Raw genomic sequence first — 20,897 nt, forward strand, 5'->3', positions numbered from 1 at the left:
CAGAAAAGAAAAAAATGTATGATTAGAAATATATAAGAATTCAGTTCTCCTGTGGAAGCTATAGACAGAAACAAATGAAGAAATGGAAATACACAAATATGATCATTTTCAGGCTTTATTAGATTCAAGTGTTTACAGTGTAATATAAATTACAGAAACACTGATATTGATGTATGTGTTGATGAATATGTGCAGAATTGTGTTTGGAGAACACAATGCAGAATGCAACGATGTAACAACTGGTTCATGTAATGAGTGAATATCAGCTAGAATCATTCACAACCCCTGTTAAAGTGCCCTGAGAGGTAATGTTGGAGCTAAAGGATGACCAACCTGTGTCACACTGAAGTAGGAGGGGTTGGCATTCCCGTTGGCTCTCAGGCTGTTTTCAAGGGCAATTTTCTTACGCTGCAGGGTGTCCATCAAGTCCCGAAGCTCAGATGCTGATCGCATGCCCCTAGCACTACTGGTGCCACCCACAACTGCATGGCTATAGTCACTGCTAAACTTCAGGTAGTCTGGACGGGGAGAGAGATTAAATGGAAAAGAAAATGAATCTATAACATGGGAAAGCTAGGTTAAACATAAACATAAGCTATCGAACGACTAGATAGAAAAGTAGATACAGAAAGAGGAAAGAGAAACAGGGAGAACAAATATGGAAATTATGTGTGAAGAGCCAGGTGAAGACAGAGGAAGGAAAGAGGGAGTGGCGAATGAAAATAGAGAGCGAGAGAGAGGGAGAGATTTATGTATAGTTAAACCTGCAGCTATTCATAAATGGGACCCTTGGCAGAACAAACTCAAACCAAACAATCCACAACTAACCCTATCCCTGAGAATAGGAAACAATCCTGTCCCACACACACACACACAAACTGCATGCAAATACACATTCACACAAAACCATCCATTAGATCCAAGACAAACAGTTTAACTCGAGTTCAGTTCCTCAGTATAGGATTTTGTAGATGAGATAAACCACAAAATATTCTGGAATACCCTCATGAGGCTCCCCCCGCCCTTCCTTAAGTCTTTTATTTAAAGTAGCTTCAGCAGTGAGGAGGTCTTTTTTCTCAAAACCTCAGCTGAGTCAATTTTTACTTCCTTCCTGCTGGATTTACAAATAAACTATCATTTTCTTTCAATAGCATAGCTAAGATTGGCAGCAATGCTAAGTATAAGTAAGTCTGCCTGATAGCTCCGGTACTATTTTGGTGCAAAATTCCAAAAAGAAAACAGTAAATATCTTCTGAAAAAGGCCAAGCAGGTGAAAACACTTAGGGTAAAGTAATGTGCTCAAACCTTGCCCAGTTTTCAAAATTATCTGTGGCTTTATGTGGAAAAGGAGCTATTACAATGTTCAAACTTAGACCACCCAGTGTTTAACAACCACATACACCCACATACACATATATACACTTTCCTGCAACTGTGGCTCCGCCTGTATGTTCCATGTGTAAAAGAAAGCGAGAACCTGGAGCACCTAAAAGTGCATAGACAGATTATAGATGAATATAAGCCTGTGTGAGAAAATGTCAAACCCTTACATGGTGGAGTGAACTGAGGCAGAAGGTGAAAGACATCATAAGATCTAGAAAAATGCAGGCATGCTCACACACACACACACACAGGGTGTTTGTGTCCATACATGGGCAGATTTACACCGGAGGGCTGGTGTGCATCAACTCTCTCCTTTCATGATTGTTCTGCTCCAACATATTCAGTTGTGTTTGTGTGGGAGCCTTGTCTTTAGTTGGACGTCTTTAAAATAAGGGTTGGTGACGGTGAAGAATATCTCTGCCCATAATAATAATCTTTCCTAACACACGTGCGTGAAGCTGTGGAAGAAATAAGCACCTTCTGCCTGTTTAAAGAGCGGGATTTCCACTGAATACAGCAGCCTCGAGCACTCGATAAATCGCCTAAGAGATAGCAGAGTCCAGATGTATCGCCGTGGCAATGGACAGACACCATACAACCAAAACATTCCAATATGCTTTGAATTTTAGGTTTTGGAATGTGCGTGAAAGTGCATTTGGGAAAGACATATGAGAAGACTGACAGAAACACCTGCCCCCACCCTAACACTGACTCTTTCCTCCCACCACTTTCAGGCAGCAGCCATGGTTAATGTGCACAGAAAAGTTGAGCTCACATGCATTCTCCGCTTTCCCCCCCCTGCCAGTCAGTTAGATGACATCCAATCTTTGAAATCTGAATTTATTTACATTCTTTATGGTTCAACCAGGTCGTTAAATTGGGTCAGTGTGGTCCTCCAATTGGATGTAACCCATCTGGAGTGTGACTATCTGTAACTCCATACTGACATAACAGTGAAGTGACTAGTGAGAAGAGCAGCAGATGTTACATCAGCAGCTGGATCTAATGGAGCACTGAAGATGGCAAAGAAGTGAAAAGCCAGTAAAGTAATAATCAAAAAGGCCTACATGTATATTCTGGAATGGCAAAATTAAGACACAGAGGAGACAAACCAAAGAGGGATCAAGCACAGCTCAGGGTCAGCCCCTTGTGTGATGTACCTGTGTTGTAGGCTAAAGCTGATACAGGACTCTTTTGGGGAAGCATGCTCTTCATTCTGCTGGCTTCCTCAGGATGGTTGAACCGGAACAAATAGGATTTTCCCAGACACAAAGAATAACCTGAAAGGGAAAACACAAACAGACGTCTCAAATTACTGAGACAAATGATGCAAAATCTGCAGGTAACCAGGTAACATGTGAAGCTAGTGTGATACAGAATACACCATTACAACATCCACATTACAGCGCATATGTGAAGAGGTAAGTCTTAAGTAGATTCATGTGAGCCTGGGTGTTTATTCACAGCTAGACACACTTGCGCACGCGCAGCAGACGACTGTGTTTGCCCTGGCCATCAATTAGCCTGAGAGGGCCGGGTATTAAACAAGATCTCAGGGTCACAACCTCTGTAATACACACAGGCAGCCACAGCTGTCCAAATACTTGAGATGGCAACAGAGAGGAAGAGCGGCGCTGACACAGATACAGGAGGTCTTGTGTGGGAAAAACAGAGGAAAAGGATAAAAGAATAAAAACACTGAACTGACGCACTTTTTGAGCCAAGGAGGAAAGAAATGCTGAGGGCCAGCTTTCTTAAATCAACAGGTCAATGCGGGTCTTTCTTCTACTTCCATTGTCGAAAAGCCCTGTTACAGTAAAACCCCCATAACGTTATGTGTAAGAGGCTAAAAAAGCACCTCCTTAATAGCTCCATTTCAGTTACATCAGATTCTTTGGACCTGAAGTCAGACGTAACCACTGAGGCAAGAGGAGGGGGGTGTGGAAAAAGGCTGAATGGAAAAAATCCAGATTGTTTTCATCCTCTCTTTTTCTCTCGTTCTCATTTCATTTTTTGTTGCCTTTTCTTTCTCACACTTATGTCAAGTCTCATAAACATCTCAGGCAGAAAAGCTGCATTAATAGCCGAATTGAGCATTACAGTTGAAATGAAAGAGGTCGAGCCAGTCTAGATATTACCTTAGAGCATTTCACAAGCAGTCCCCCCCCCCCTCTCAATACACCCAGTTCTCAGCATAGTGGGGAGATCCGATTGCGGCTGTGATGTGAAGTGGGCAACACAGGCACACACACACACCCGAAAACAGTGTAATAAATGTTTAGTCTGCACAGCTGGACTGTGAAGCTCTCAAATCCATACTTATATAAACATGAGCTTGCAGGTTTGGCCACAACCTGTGAGGAAGTGGGATCATGACCGATAAAAGATGTAGGGCCTCCGTGAAGAGACTGAGAGCAACACACACACACTGTGTCAGCGAGTATGAGTAAGAGCTAATAATAAGCGCTTCTCCTTGCCAGACGTGAGTAAAGGTGTAAATCTTCAAAACGTCTATCTATCTGTGTGTGTTGGAACATGCCTTGTAACAGGGTCTGCCTAATGAATCCCAGTACCTCTCAGTATTTAGCGTAACGGCAAACACAGACATGGGCTCACAAACAAACACACACACACACACAGCAGTCAGCGCTTGTAAAAATCTAATTTCCTACCCTCAATAGCCACTTTTAAAGTGTATGGTAACGTGTGACGTCTTGATTTGTTAACAAGCCCCGACCCTCCTGTCTTTCTAATTTCCTCTCATGTCCTTAGCTAGCAAGTAACTCTTAATTATTCTCTCCTCATTTCGACCCCCAGCATAAACAAATAGCTATGAAGATACGAGTCTACACAACAAGGGAAAACAAACTCCATGTGAAAAAAAATTTCACATCTAAATTTATCTGTGATACAAGTCTGCTGTCTTTAATAACTTCGGTGGGGGGGGGTGCACTATCGACAGAGACACCATCCACAACAAAAACTGCTCTAATCTCATTCACGTGTTCACTTGCTTACCAGCAAATTAAGTTTGCCCCCCCCCCCTTCCCCCCAATGCATGCACTCTTCCCCGCACACACACATATGAGCAGACCCTTTCCAGCAAAAACAAAAGCTGAAATTAGCCTGTATATACATTTATGGGATAATTTAAAGTTTGCAATCTACAAAGTCAGACCTCAGAGTCTTTGAGGACGCAGATGGAGCCTGAGCTGTACGCCTGGAGCCAATTTCTGTCCCCATGTAGATCTGCGCTCTCTCGCCACAATGTTATGGGAGGAGAAACTTAAATCTGCTTCTCTGTTTGGTTAACATCAGAGGCGGAATTGCCAATTTGAGACCATTAGGCTACAAGGAAAAATAAACCAATTTCAAAGGTGCAAACACATGAAACCCAGCTACCTGCTACTTGATCAGGTGTGACATCCATGGCAATCATACCCAACAATGGTGATGCAAGGTCAACTAAAACTATCCCCAAATTTGAAAGATATTAGACAAATGCTATCTTGGCTATGATCCCTAGAATATGCACGGTGTTGACATTAAATCTCAGGCTGAATGTATTCACTCATGAAATGAATACACACACAAACAGGTCCCAGTGGGAGAGGAAATTGTCCTCAAAACCACAAATTAACCCTCTCCCAGGCACAAGGGCATAGTGGTAACACCATGAAAAGACAGACTGGTGTTTCTCAGGAGAGTCAGAGCAGATTAGTCATTCCGTCTCTCACATGCTCACACTCACAGGCCTAATTTGTCTCCTCACAAACTCAGGATTGCCTTCTGTCTGCTCTATCTCAAATCTTATTAACAAATAATCAACTTCCCTCAAGCAAAGAATGCAGACCTGTGAATAACCTCTTAACAGCCCTCTACTTAACTGTATTTCTCACCAAGTATTTAAAGAAAAGAATAAAGCGAACAAAAAAAGATACATTTCATCCATTTTACGGTGTAAAACTGGAAAAAGCAAAATCCAAATGTTCTGGGGGTGGGCAGGCAGAAAGATTTGTGAGGATAATAACATCCGTGACAAAGAGGGAGGTTTTATTTTCAGGTGTCAGGTATCCTGACCACTGAGTCTGCCTTTCTATCCATGAGCTACATTACATCTGCACTGGCACATGCACGTGAACTCACCAGCTAACTTATAACCACGAGACAGGCACACAAAGTTCATTTACATTAAAAAGATGCAGACAAGAAGCTGTGATGGAACACTGCCAGAATCTGGCTAAAAATAAGAAAACGAACCACCAAGTGAGCAACACGGGTGAATCACACCTCTAACCTGCTGTAATAATGATGCACGTGATTTACTGACCCGTGCAATAATTACAGTGTTTCGCCATTTCCAGCAAGCAACAAGCAAAGATCAGCACATCAGGTAACGGTTCAGTAACAGTGTGAATACTATTGACCTTTAGACTAAAAAAATCAAATTGAATTGAATCATTTTAACCAATCAGAAGGACTTTTTACCTTTATATCAAGCTGCTGAGCAAATGCTGTTTACCCTGGCTGGCACAAGTGCTCACTAGTGTGCTTTCTGTAAATAAGCCAGTACACAAATCGATTGATAACTTTAACGCCGGGATCACTGGTCATTCAGTCCAAAGAGCATGCTGCATATGCTTCAGAGTAAAGAGGTATTTCCCTTAGCACATACATAAACAAACAGATGCCCAAGCAGTATGATGATATTATAAGTGAAAGTGGAATATAAGCTATGAATTGCGTTTCTCATCCTCACATTAAATAGGCTAGATATACAGAGAAACAGCCTACGTCATAGTTTAAAGCTCGACGTGTGTTTTTCATTCTAAAATATTTCCCAACTCTTACAACAGTTTCTGAAACATTGTGTAACACAAAGTGCTTCAGATGGATAAAGTTCAGTAAAGCAGAGGTTTGCTAACACAAAGGATGAGTAAATTACAACGTTACTTTACTTCTAAAGCAAATAAAATCCGTTACAAACCTTTTCGAGCTATTTGTTTTCCTTCAGCGTCTTATCATGACAAGAACTACAAAAACTTCTCCCTCACAGGCAAAACAGATACAGACAGATTATATATCAGCACCACTGTCCGCCTCTGTGCTGCCTCCCTCCTCCGTGATGTTCCGCCTCCTCTTGACTCAGTGTGGAAGAAAGTTGGTTCACTGATTTACCATCCACGAGAACCCGGGACTGTACCAAATGTCGGTAAAAAAAAAGGGGGAGGAGGATAAGGACAGGTCAATAAATAACCACAGGGAATAAGTTATAACACGGTAAATATAACGAGTGATGGTTTCTTACACCGAAGTGACACTGTAAAGAGCAAACTGATGAGTGCACGTGACTAAAGACCAGCTTAATGTAACAGCATTACCCGCCACGACCCCTGTGTGTAGTCGGTTAGTTCAAAGACAATTCGGCAATGAGGTCTTTAGTAGACACCCCCCTGCACCCCCACCTCTAAAGCTTTCTTTGTCTACCTACCTCTTCAACAGCTCTTTGCTATGAAAATCACTCCGCTGGTTTATCCTTAAAGCAGGTATAGTGTGTAGAGTCGGACTTACTGAGTCTAAAATGAAGAAGTGACTGCTTAGACTTCATGATAAAACAGCATAGAAACGGTATGCAGTATGCAAGTGGAAGGTATTGACTGAGAAAGATAACGTCAAAAAGTAAATAAGAAAAAAATAAAATAAGAGGGAGGACTGTGCTTTCCTGTCTGGGTTAAAGGTTGTTAGTCTGTTTTGCTTAGATGCTTCATTTGCAAGCATTTCTACCATGACACGAACCCGTGGACAGCTACTTTGCCCTTTATCCTGCGATCATCCTGTGCACACAGTAAAATAAGATAAAACAAGAGAGCAGATATTAGAGCATCCTGTGTTTTGTGCAGCAGCATAGATTTGCATCTGCTCCCTTCCAGAGTAAATGTTGAGAGACTTAGTTTTATGACTACAAATCCACTGAAATGTGAACTGAAAAAATAACAACGTGGAAATCTTGGACAAATGGAAAATAAAAAAACACGGAGCAGATCTAAAGCAGTAATGTTCCAGTTAACAGATCTTATTAATAAACTAACAATGTACTTGTGGAGTTTGTTTGTCAGCGGCTTTCTTCCTCAACAATGATTTCCTTTGTCGTTTCCACCTCTGTTGAATAAACATATTGCTACTCTACAAGTGTCCTCCAGCTGATGTGATTCCAGATCAAGCTCTGAATTCCAAAATACAGAACAGATCATTTCCTAAACACAGCTAATCATCTCCAGACTAGTGTGCATGAGTGTCTGTGTATGTGGTTCGACCAACTCAACCCAGAGCAACTGAGGCCAGTGGATAAAAGATGCTCTCAATCTTTTTCCTTTTTTACTATCGTTTTCCTACGCGTACTCTTCTGACTTTTTAACCCTGTCTTGTTTTTTTAGTCTCTTTTCCCCACCCCTGCTATTTTGCTGTGCCTCAGCCTTGTGTGTGGACCCACCAAGATGATGTCAATATTTGAGTCAGCCAGGCACAGCGGGAAGTTAAATAGGCCTGTCAATGTTTAACTTAAACCGTCCAGGCCTTTTCCAGGGCACAAGAAAAAGGAGAAAACTGTAAACAGAAAGGACAGACAAGTGAGTGTGCTGCTTGTCATTTTAAGTAGGACAGGGAAAGGTGAAAGAAGGACAAAGCTGTGGAGAAAATGGGAGAGCATACTGTGACTGAATAAATGACGGAGCAATTCAGAGAAGTGAAAAGAATAGAGGGAAGAAAGGCCAGAGATAGACAGATTAAGATACTCGCAGACAAAATATAGACACGTCTACGTAGGCGGGCATGAAGAACAAGATAAGAAGAGAGATCCATTTAACTTTGGGTGACTACACTTTCTTTTTTTCTTTTCTTTTTTTGAAAATATTCTGCAGTCTCCAATAACAATCCAAAGGGTTTGCATGCTCTGCAGATGCTGGAAGCTGTGACTCATTGTAGGAGCTAGCTGTTCCAAACCACTACGAATTACCCAAAGATACACACACAGACACACACACAAACATACCGAAATGCATCAATACACTCACATGACTACATGTGTGTAGATGTACATGGACACAAACATATTGCACAACCTGTTGTTTGCATGAAGAAACTCAACTGTGCCCATATGAGTCACACAGATAGACTGGAATGTGAGTTAACCAATCCATAAAAGAAACCCCCCCCCCCCCCCCCCCCCCCCCAGAAAACTAACCACTGTCTCTCTGTTGCACACCAGTTATGAAATACTAAGTATCTCAGTCAGCAATGAAGTCAACTTTCAATTAACTCCAGTACTAATAAGGACCAGTAGATGGCAATATCTCAAAGTGTGTGTATGTGAAAAGGCCTGTATCCTCATGTATGCTGATACCAATGTGCAGTATACAGGCTTTTCCTGAGAGCAGGCTGACCTACACTGTGCGCATGTGTGCGTGTAGAGTTTACCCTGAGTGAGTGGTGTTGGTACAGTGACCTGGACTCCATCAAGACTGCAGAGGTGGCCACAGGGGTCCAGGGTCACCACCCCTCCTGTTGATAATGAGGAGATAGTCAGGGGAAATGAGTAACAGTGAACTACCATTCACTCCAACATTACACTCCGACATGAGATAACTGCCTTAATCATCCCGCTCCTACACGGCATCCTCTGAAAGCATGCAATATCCCCTGTTAATAAAAGGTACTCACTATTCAGATTTACTGTAATTAAAACAAAGCTTCACACAAGAACAAAAACAACAGCGTAATTAATAATCCAGTTCCTCCCTTCTCCTCACAGCTATTCTATAAAAAGCCCAACAGGTATCCAGCTCGATGGCTTTCTCAGTCTTATATTCATTTTAAACAGTATATTTCTTTTCTTACATTATTAGAATTTTAGGCTTTAGAGGATTGAGAAAGTTTATTATTCTTCCGCTGCTGTTTTGTCAGAATAATCTTCTAAAAACAAAATAACAATGATTGCACTTGGGATGGTATTGAGCAGATCTTCTAAATGCCAAATATAATCACAGATTTGCTTTCAGTGGATTTTACTTGAAGTAATATTTTAGGATTCAAAAACAAAGATTAAAAGCTTGCTAATGAAAGGAGGAGTCATTTCCCCTTTCCCACGACATGCTGTAAAGATGTAAGCACTCTTGCCAGTGTGGAAAAGACAATAGAGCTGTGTTTATTCTGGGGCCTGCCAAAATTATGACGTCATTTCAGAGAAAGTGAACCAACACAGACCTTCATTGATGATTAGACAATGCTCTGCCTCGATGCCAGGTCCTTGAATGGTAATATCCTGAGGAATTGGAGCATCTTCTGTGCCTATGCGTGTTACCCCTGAAACATAAAGAAACACATTTTTTTGCAATCAGTAGAATATATAAATATAGGGGATAGAATTAGACTTATCATGTCTATATAGGTGGTGTGAGTCATAATTAAAGGGTCTTATATCTAATGCTGTTATCATGCAGACACATTGTGGAGTACAAACTCAGTTTTCCTAAAAGGTCTTATTCACATTCTTAGCATTCTTCAAAGTGTGTGTCAAAGCAGTGGGCAGCGATGATGAAGTGGAAATGTCACAAAGCTGACTCTGACGTCAAGGTCTGCCCTTGTACTGTTTGTAAGTTTATTTCTGCATTAACCCCGACTAAGGGTTAAGTGTCAAATCCATTCATATAAAATGCAGTGTGCACTGTTCTCATTGCAAAGAGAAGACAAGACAAGTAAAAAGACTTCTCTGGCTCATTGGAGTATAATCAGAGCCTTGTGATCTATGCAAGAAGTTTATGAATGAGAGTTATCACTGTAATGCTTGTAAGGGCAGATATTTGGTGTCTTTTAAAGCTTTTAATATAATGCCTGTTAGTTTGTATTAGTATTCAGTGTCCTGTCTTCGGGCTAATAAATAATAATCACTAGTACAAGTGTGCCTCTCACTTCACTTTGATTTATAATACTACCTGAATGAGTAATGAAGCTGTGAAACCTGTGGCTTGCTGAATTGATGTGTGTGTGTGCGTGTGCGTGTGTGTGTGTGTGTGTGTGTGTGTTAGAGGGTGAGAAATTCTAGAAACCTGCGGATAGCTGATAGTAGAGGAAGTATGAATAACTATAATACTCCACCCTTACAGTACAGGAACTAATATAGTGTGTTTTATTAATTGTAGTCAGTTGTTTGTTATGGAAAAAACTGTATACTGGCCTGATATAAATAGCAGTGAACATTCCAAATAAAATCTCTGGATTTAATAAAGCAAGTGCGCTTGCTCTGCTGCATGAAACAGAGTCATGAAACCACGCGATGTGTGTCATTTGTGTTACTGTTGTTTGGGTTGTACTCTGTTGCCAAAGCATTCTCTTCATTTTTTCATGGCTAACTGTGGGTTCAGGCTGTGCCTTAACCAACACATGACAATGAATGAATGTTAATAAGCAACAGTAACCATGGAATTGGATTGAATAACTTGTATAAATATGCACTGGCTCAATGTTTGACACAGTATCACTTTTCCACAGCATCACCCCCCAACTCACTTCTGCAGTAACCACAGAAATGAAGTGACTTGTCCTGGGAAAAGGGCCAATATTTGGGAGAAAAAGAGTGGGAAAAGGTGGGCAAAGGTAGGGCAAAGAGTGCTGACAGGGACTAGAAAGAGAGGGCATATTTCTCCCATAGCGGCTTCTCTTCATTAGCTCTCTGCTAAATTCAGAATCAAATTCAAAATCCTTTCTCTCACAAGCAGGGTCTTGAATAATCACGACCCATCTCATCTTAAAGATCTGAATGTGCCATATTGACCCTCATAACAGAGCATTTTGCTCTCAGACTGCAGGTTTACATGCTGTTCCTAGAAGGGAGGCAGACCCTTCAGCTTTCAAATATAGCGCTTTTCTACTCTCCCAGAGTACTCAAAGCGCTCTATACAACATGCCACATTCACCCAGTCACACAAGCCCTTTCTCTATACTTTGTGCTGTCTAACTACATTCACACTGCAATGGATGCATCGGAGAGCAACTTGGGGTTAGTATCTTGCCCAAGGATACTTGACATGCAGACCGGAAAAAACAGGGCTACAGCAACCCGAACAGGCCCCTCTTCGATGGGACCAGGTCCCAGTTTGGATTAAGGAGACAGACACCCGGTCTACTTTTAAGATTAGGCTTAAAACTTTTCTTTGTAAAGCTTAGCATATAGGCTGGATCAGGTGATCCCAAACCTCTCCTTAGTGCTGCAATAGGTCTAAGCTGCTAGGGGCTTCCCATAATTGTATTGAGTGTTTCTTCTTCACTCACCTTTTTTTAAACTCTCTTTTACTTCTCTAATGTGTGCCTTTCTCTTATTTTTGTATATATTTCTCTTGGTTTGTATATATTTCTTCTTTTTGCTGTTGATTCCTGCTGTCTACTACTTATATTTTATTTATATTTTTTTTCTGGCACAGTTGATGTGGAGCACCCACAATTTTGTTGTACATGTATAATGACAATAAAGGGCTTTCCATTTTGTCTGTGAAGGTTCTCAGTCATCCAGGTCATCGTAGTCAAAGGAGCTTGCAAAGAAAAGCGTCTGGACTTCTTTAAGTTGCTTGAAGACGTTTCACCTCTCATCCGAGAAGCTTCTTCAGTTCTAAGGTCAAATGGTGGAGAGTCCCAGATATAAACCTAGTGGGAGTAACCCCCTTTCCATTTTATTCTTCTGCGTAATCATTAGTCAATATTAATCTCTGGCTGTCTTCCACAGTGTGTCCTTGTGTGTCCTTTGTCCTGTCTCCATGCCCTCATCCTCAACCGGTCATGACGGACAGACAGCCCTCCCTGAAGGTGGTTCTGCTGGAGGTTTCTTCCTGTTAAAAGGGATTTTTTCTTTCCCACTGTCCACCACGTGCTTGCTTATAGGGACATCTGATACAAAACACCTTGAGATATCTGTTGCTTTGATTCAAAGCTATATAAATAAAATTAAGTTGAATTAACATTTGAAGCTGTGAGGATGTGCTACATTAGGAATGAATGTGAAAAATTGTGGCTACTGACTTAATAACCTGCCCATGCTGAGTTTGTGTATTTACTGTAAATTGTGTCTGGGGTTTTTTGTGTGCGTTACCCTCTTTCAGTGGCAGAACAGTAATAGCCACACTCAGTCTCCCACTGCCCAGGCTAACCAGATGAGGAGTTGCTGTCTGGACTTTTAGTCCTTTCCCTGTGTCGATCAGGTCCAGGGGCGGAGACTACAAGCAAGAGTCAGTGCAAAGGTCATTTTAAAAACACACTTTATAGTCATAAGACTAAAATGAATGTGCCATTGTGCGACTGTGTTCATGCTGGATTTGTTCAAAAACCACATAAAACTTGTGAATGTGTGCATATGTGTTTTCCTGTGTCTGTGTGTATTCTGACCTTAGGTTCACCTGGAGAGATCTGATCGGACTCTGGTTGAAACATCATCTCCGATTCCTGTGTACACATTCAGGCAGACACATAAATGTAAACAAAAACAATCCAGACATGTAGCAGTGTACACAATTATGACAAAACTTGGGAATGACCTGCGTGGAATGATCAAACATAGAAACACTCAAATAAAGAAACCACACAAAAAAAGAAAAGAAAAAAATGAAAAGAAGGGGAAAAAACTGCCCACAGCTTACCCAGCTGCCACGTGAAATGAACTCTGATTCTGAAAATGTTCCAAGTAGAAAATGAGAGGAAAATCGTTTTTTTTTTCGCAGTGGGGAGAAATGAGAGAAATGTTTCATGAAAGCAGACTTCCCACAAACTGTTAAAGTCTGCCATCACTCTGCTGCAATGAATGTGTCTGGATAAAGAGAGATACAGAGTAACTAATAAGGTAACTGAGTTTCTCTGTGCATGCTATGAGCAGTATACTACTTAAAGTAAATACACAGCAAAGCTTGTGCTTGTGCACGGCCATGGCAGTGACAAAGCAAGTGCACATCATTTACCCAGGTTGCATGACTTTAAATCCTGACCATGACTTGGGTGGATATTCATGGTGGCCAGTGAATAATTCTTCTTAATTTTATATCACCTGAAATTTTTGTCACCAAAAAATGTTAACATGCAAATAAGCATGCTGATGAGAAATATTTAGAATGTGCTCCATTAAAATATAATATATATGTAATTGAAGCTGCAATGTCTTCCTTCACACAAAACCCACTTCTTACCATTTTCTAAGTCCTGTTCAGCATTTATCAAACAGTATGGCACAGTTCAAATTATGTCATAAGCAAGGCATCTCCTAATCTAACAGGCAGATTGAGCTCAGCTATGCTCCCAGGGTGATAAACTTTGTATTTGGGCATATTTCCTCAAGCATCTATCTCACAGCAAAACTGCAGTGACTGTGAGAGTGGTTTAATTTTGACTGTTCTTATTTTGTATGGACTCAATGTTGAAGTCCAAGCATTCCCTAATGGTGGGAATATGTGTGATGCAATGGAAAAAAAACGAGGTAAAGTACAAGAAAAATAAAGGAACGCTATGACAAACTGTGAAGTGGAGATAAAAGAAAACTAAATCAAAAAATGCCCAAAATATGTGAATGTGTATGTTTGAGGAAACACACTCAGATCGTGTCCCAAAAACAGCCCACGGAGTACTGTGTAATTTAACAGAGAAGAAGAAGAAGAAAACAGTCTTGCTACTACTGTATTTGTGTCCACACACACAATCAAAAACACAAACATGCACGCACACACACACCAGTGGATGACTTAAATGCTTCTCACCATGCAGAGATGATTACAGCATATAAGAAACTATCACAACCACATGTCATTTTCCTGCTCCTGTCATTTCCTTTTCTCCCTTCCTCTTTCAAATCCTAATGTGTCATTGCTTTAATGATTTCAGTGATTCCTTCCTTTCTCTCGAGGCCTCTTTTGCATTTAATCTGTTTTCCATACTAGGCGGCCTTCTTGGCTTCTCCTCTTCCTGCCTGTCCTTCTTCTTTCCTCCTGTCTTTTCGCCTTTTCCTCCAATCACCATGAAGGGAAACACAAATCAAAGTCAGCTCTGCACTTCCTCTAATTCAGCGCTAAGTTTCCGCCCTGAGATCACTTCCTTTACTGCTTGGACACCATCATTGCTCACACACACACACACACACACACACACACACACACACACACACACACACACACACACACACACACACACATACATTCTAGCAGTTCAGCCACCCTTACATCCCCTATCCACACACAAAAATCTACAAATAAAGTCACACACCAGTTCTTTTTGCAATCGCACCAAGGTATCGGCCCACATTCTACCGATTTTTGTCCTTGCTGTAGACAAAGCAAATACTCAGTGTGTGATGGCAACATCAGCTGAATAAAGGTCACAGAAGCTTGCTGAAAATTAGGCAGAAGTGCATTTCAAAGACCCTTTTATGTGTGAAGGCCTCAGTACCTTGCATTCCTACACACGCTCCTTGAAGTCTATTCCCACCTTCTTGACTCTCCCTTGACTTGTTCTTTCAGAAATGGCTCACTCTATCCCATCATTCCTCTTCTTTGTCTTTCTGTGGTTCTTTTTGTTTTCAAAGCCCCCTTCCGCCTTCACCTTCTTTTACCAGGTGAGCTCTGGCTTAGGCGGGTCAAGACATGTCTGTGGCCATGTTTACTCTAGTTAAAGCAGAGCAGTGAAGTGTGTCAACCCCCATTCTGAGTATCCAGACTCCAGCGCTTTCATCTTCATGGTGTTTGATTCCAACAGCAGTCACTTTGCTATCAGGGAATTAAGATGTGAAAGCTAAAGTATGGGATTACTGAATGATATACGTATATGTACAGAGACAGAGTCCCGTAAAAACTGAGCATGGAGGATGAAAACTAATGCCGTGCAAAAAAAAAAGCATGATGGTTCTTTATCCTTAGTTAAACAATCTTAACCAACATTTCCCAAACTGTACTCAAACTAAACAAGCACTCAGTGTTTAAGTGTCCTTGTTTCTTTCCTAATTCTTTGTTGCATACATGTCTCTGCTCCTAGATTGTCTTAACAGTACATCACATTTTCACCCATATTTGTATAATGTTTGGTGTCAAGGCAAAGACTTGCTCATTTCAAATATAACTTAAAAAAATAAATGTTTATCATGTTTATCAAACTACAAAAAAAGTCACGTAAGGATGGATATAAAGTTCTCTACTCAGTAATGGGATGTACTATGCTTGAAACCAGATTCAAGCATAGGAGGTCTTCTGCCAGAATCTAATGTGGGAAATACAGAAATACATACCAAGCTGACTCAAAGAAAGTCTAATACAGTAAATGTATAAGTCGAAGATTTCTACACAATGATATGAAACACTGAGAAAATATTGCCCATAGGAAAACATTCCAAGCACACATCCTCCCACTTACTTTTTTAATAAAAATTTTAATCCCAGATTTAAAATAAACCTTCTATTGGAAAGTGACTGAACTGACCTCACAAATGCACAATATAGCGTGCACAAAATGGAAGAAAGGCACAAGCACACACAATTTGTCTTTGATCCCATCTGTAAAACAGCTGAGTCTCCCCGAAATGCTTTGTTTGCCCTGCATCTGGAAACAGAAAAGGAGATGAGAGGGTAGTGTGGGGTAATGAAAAAGAAGATAGCAGTGGAAGGTAGAAGAGAGAGAGGACTCATAAAACCAAGTGGAAAGACTCAGCATTCTCAGACTGTTGCAGCTGGGTCATTTTTATTTTCTCCATCCCATCCTTGCTTTCCTCTGTCAACTTCTTCCTCTTTTTGTATTTGCTTTAAACGGTTTTTGCATTTCCTTCTCTTTCAGTTACTTTCCTCATCACAGCTGCTGTATGTTACTGCAGACAGCATTCTCAAACCCACATTCACAGGAAAGGTCCTGCTCTCAAAAATGTTCCAATGTTAGAACAACTCTTTAGTGCACTAGTTGGAAAAGCTAGTGCACAATATGTCTGTTTGAAAAGGCCAAATCAAATGTTATGGTTTTCATAGTATTGTGAGCATATTGCCATCATGAACTGGCTTGGGCAATTTAGATAGGGAGAACCATAACATTACATTTTTTTCTCAGGTCCTCTGGCTCAGTTGATGAATGGCAGTTGGGATATTAAAAAAATTATTATTATTTGCATCTATGAATAAGCAGTTTGGGGTAATTCACAGGCTTTTGCTTTCTAGCTGAAAACTTCAAAAATGGTGGGAGAAGTGCGCCATCAGGATGGTTCTTTCATCATTTTAATGCATATATTTGTTTTTGCCATCTTTTTCTTCTGTGGTAGTGTTGGCCTTAAAGATAGGCAGCTTGTGATGACTACAATCTGTGGTACAAACTTGACCAAAAAGTGGAGCTGAGGGTGGTCTCAGTCTTACACAACTTAACATCAGCTATGTTGTATTTGTCTAAAAATGCTTTCAGTGCTTTGCCTAGTTATATTTCTCTCTTCTGTCTTTCTCCATCCCCTCCCCTTACATTCCAGCATGACCCTCTCCTCCTCCCACCTGACAAAGCCAGCATTGTATCACAGATGCTATTTAATATGGAGTCCCTCTCTCAGTGTCCTTCATATGGGGCAATTCAGGGTTATCGTCCTCCCTTGTCCTTGGTAAACAGTATGTTTGCAGTAATGTCTTCAATAACATTTTAAATCAGATTAAAATGTCCCTCATGCATTCATATATACATGGCTTTTCAAAATACTGTATGCTTAATAATGTGCATCCCTTGTCCTTGGTTTGCATTGCTGTTGTGTGTTTGCATTTGTTTTGGTTAAAACCGCTGAAAGCCGATTAAAACGTGTCTGTGAGCCGCTTGTTAAACAGCACAAATATCTGTCACGCTCAAACTCTCTCACATCCCTACTGGCAGTTTTGCAGTCTTTTAGCAAAGTGCTAGATGACAGGAAAAAAGTCCATTGTTTTTGCAGCTGACTCAAAGCTGGAGGAAATGTAAGTTGAATTTCTAGTGAGGGTGTGTGTGTCTGTGGAAAAGCCCAGATTACTTTAACTGCCACATGCAGGGGATCAACTCATGTTTGGTTTCCACAGGGCCGGATATGACAGCGAGACAAGGGGAGACAGTGAGCTAGTGGACGGGTTTACTAAAGCACACATATCTTCTTGTATGGTGAAATGAGCTGTGACTGCTGGAAAAGGAAAGAAAAGAGGAGATGGAGTTCGAGATAACAAAAGAAACAAACTATGTGTGTGTGTGTGTGTGTCTGTGTGTGTGCTTGTGTATTGGGGTATGGGGGGGGGGCAGGTAGACACAGATTAAAATGCAGACTAAAGAATTCAGATATGAGGAAAAAAGATTAATGGTGAAAAATCCCCAAGTTCCACCAGTGGCCTCCAAACATAATATGAGCCTATACAGCACATATAATTCAAGCAGTTACCTTCATAAATCAGCATTACATACAGTTTCCAAAAATCTTTGTTTTTCTTAAGCTATTGGTCACTTCTATGCTCTCCACACTGACTTCTGCTTTTCCTTTTTCCACCTGGCAGATACCCAGTGAAATAAAAAGCAATCATATAAAATATGTTTTCAGCGTTACGGTTGGCAACAGTATGTCAGAAGAATTGTATCCACCGGTTTTTTTGCATCACGATAGATAGATAGATAGATAGATAGATAGATTGATTGATTGATTGATTGATTTGTGGCCTTGCCATTATGTAGCCATAGGGCTTCAGAGCCCGTGTTGGGCTTCAATATCACTGCGTACTCTGCGGACTGATATTTGCAAAAAATCTTACAAAACGATATCTTATCATTTCAAATTTCTACAATGTTCCAGTTAGAGCTGCCATCAGCAGCAACGTTGGATCGTCGGTGGAATCACGAAAAGTACACCTACATTTTCACGTTGTACCTGCCCGCTAACAAACCAAAAGGTAATCTGCGTTTGATTTTGCCGAACAAAATCCTCAATTGAAGTCAGATAACGTTACAGCTTACTTTGAAAGTATTGCAGCGCTGTGAAGCAAAGCAAAAATAAACCTAATTTACAAGAACACATTTTGATAATTAACATACATTCTTCCACTTTTTAAATCCACAGCCTATAGGTACAAAAACTCACTCACCATTACTGAAGCGGGAATGGCCACTTCTGTCATTGTGCAGGAAAGGACGCAATTGCGAAACTGATCCAAGATCGAGAGGTATGCTGTTTGCACAAAACTCCCCCAAATAGAGTTTTTAGCTTATTTCTGCCTTTGCTGTAGCCGCAGCTTCTGTCTTGACGGGAGATACATTCCATGCACAGCACAGGCAACGTGCAGATCTCTAGGAAAGACTTTTGATCCCGGTTGTCACAATCACAAACACAAGCACACACTCCAAACACACACACACACACGCGTAAAAAAGGCCGACGGCTTTCCGACGGGCATAGGAATGCAGCAACAGCTGGAAGCAGAAGTGGATAAGGAACAAGGGGAGGGAGTCTCTCTCTCTCTCTCTCTCTCTCTCTCTCTCATTCACTCACTCACTCACACAAGCTGAGTTTAATGTGCAGGTGTTAACAGACTACAGAAAAGTACACTTGACCTTTCATCAAATGGTTCAAGCCTCTGACAAAGAGAGGGGAGTGAAGGATAAAAAGAAAAAGAGAGAGCGCATTATTTCAGCCTTGGCAGCTGATAAGGATATCTAATGATTTTACAACATGCATGCATGCAGTCTCATTCACTCCTAATACTGAGAGTTTGTCTCTATGAAGAAAAAAAAACTTGGGGGGATGTTAAACGTGGTAAATGGTTCATATATTAAAAAACATTTAGGCCGAACAATAAAGGAATATAATGATGTTTAGTGAATAACAAGCTTATTATATAAAGTCATATAGATATAGGGATTTATGTTAGGGTTGACCATGAATACCTGTCACTCATATAGTGTGACACTGTAAATATCCACACTCAAATCCACTACACAAGCAGATCCATCTTGCATAGAAAAGTGATAAAGAACACTGAAGGTTTTCTGGAGGTTAAATTCCTGTTGAGGCATATTTCTCAGCGAAGTAAAGCTATTGTGGCTTTTATTTCCATTATTAATTGCAACAATATAGTTGCATAACCATAAAAAAGCCCATGGCATACCTCATGGATGCAGGTGTAGTAAAGAAAGAAATGTGAACGCCTCTTGTGTGCGCTTAATGGCAAAGAGTCCTTCTTTCCTCTCTGACAAAATATTGCTCGTAGTTCTCTGTGTAAATCCACTTCTAGATAATCTTTATTATTTGATCTACATATCTGGAACTGCAAATGTCTTATAGGCTGCTGTTTGCATAAGCTGTGTGCACCACTTGTAAACTTCAGCTACATGTCCAGTCATGCAGCTCTCTGAAGACATCACGAGGCACAAGAAGATGCCATCAGTTCTCGATCACACAAAAACAGTTTTACTTGGCAGGATTCTCTGCATTCGTTACAGTTCATAACAATGATTGCATGAAGCAACAACAGGAATGATCCAGAGCCATAATAAAACCTAAGTCATGCAGAATTTTGCTGAGGACAGAATGCACGAGGTATTCTTTTGGTTAGAAAATGATAAATATAGAAGTGAAAATGGTCCTCTGGTTTAGACTAAGGTCAAGGAAAGTTTTCTGACACACACACACACGCACACACAAAAAGTCCATGCTGACATAGGACATTCATGGATCCTAGATTATCTTATCTCTCAGGCACTGAGTGGACCCCTTAATGGATAAACAGGAAGAGAACTTGTGCACCCAGCGTGCTCCACTTTCTCCACTGCTTCCTAGCATTCCACAACACCTGGTATGTATGACACTCTAACTGGCCAAAAGCACACTAAAGAATCTAAAATATCAGGTTTACTTTACATTAAATTAAGTTCATGGACTTTTTAAAACTTTTGTTGGTACCAGCTAATGCATCCATCAGTCCTGAATGAGAAAGAATTTAAAAAGGGAACAGCTAAGACCTTATCTGGGTAATACTGCCTGAAAATTGCTATTCCTTTTAGCTTTCTTTCTTCTCAAGTATTTCCAGAAGCTCTTAAGTGATTATGTTTGCATGGTTGCCTAGAAGCAATGAAAGCTTCTAAGCTTTCCCAGTGATATCATCCCAGAGCATGTGGGTGTCATGGTCCCCGTGCCTGCTCGGCTGGCCCTGTGTGGCTACATGTTATGTTTTGTCTTTTCTCTCTCTCCTCTCTCTCTCTGCTCGCTGCCTGGGCGGAGCTCATTGTGAGCTCCCGGCCTCCACCACCTGTAGGCAATCACCTGTGGCTCCTCACCTTGTTTGCTCCCGCTACTTAAGGCAGTGACTGAGAGCACCTCGCCGCTGGACTATTGAATAACGCTCGTCAGTGCTACTTTAGCCTCAGCCAGTTTTGAGCTCTGTCCGTGAAAGTTCCGTGCTAACCCTTGTTCTCTGTATGCAGATTTCTCGTGTTTGGTTTGGAGACTCTGGACGCTTTTCCCGACCCCGCTCTGCACC

General features: G+C 41.0%; 1 protein-coding gene across 8 annotated transcripts in view; it reads right to left on the bottom strand.

Moving 5' to 3' along the window:
- Positions 1–18,803, bottom strand: part of phldb2b (pleckstrin homology-like domain, family B, member 2b) — a 37,383-nt gene extending 18,580 nt beyond the window's left edge. For 7 of the 8 annotated variants that reach the window (XM_085287455.1, XM_085287452.1, XM_085287453.1 and 4 more), the window contains exons 1-7: positions 18,507–18,803; positions 12,811–12,867; positions 12,518–12,641; positions 9,643–9,741; positions 8,857–8,940; positions 2,544–2,663; positions 334–518 (exon numbers count right to left, since the gene is read on the bottom strand). In XM_085287455.1, coding sequence (XP_085143581.1) covers positions 334–518; positions 2,544–2,663; positions 8,857–8,940; positions 9,643–9,741; positions 12,518–12,641; positions 12,811–12,867; positions 18,507–18,539 — 702 coding nt within the window. In that variant the 5' untranslated portion in view covers positions 18,540–18,803. Of the gene's footprint in view, positions 1–333; positions 519–2,543; positions 2,664–6,370; positions 6,542–8,856; positions 8,941–9,642; positions 9,742–12,517; positions 12,642–12,810; positions 12,868–18,506 lie in introns of those variants that run through there. The other variant, XM_085287456.1, reaches the window with a different exon arrangement.
- Between the last annotated feature and the right edge of the window lie 2,094 nt (positions 18,804–20,897).

The sequence above is a fragment of the Mchenga conophoros genome, linkage group LG9 (genome assembly GCF_057382185.1).
Source record: "Mchenga conophoros isolate Kocher_MC1m ecotype Shallow Benthic linkage group LG9, M_conophoros_male_GT1.1, whole genome shotgun sequence".
NCBI lineage: Eukaryota > Metazoa > Chordata > Actinopteri > Cichliformes > Cichlidae > Mchenga > Mchenga conophoros.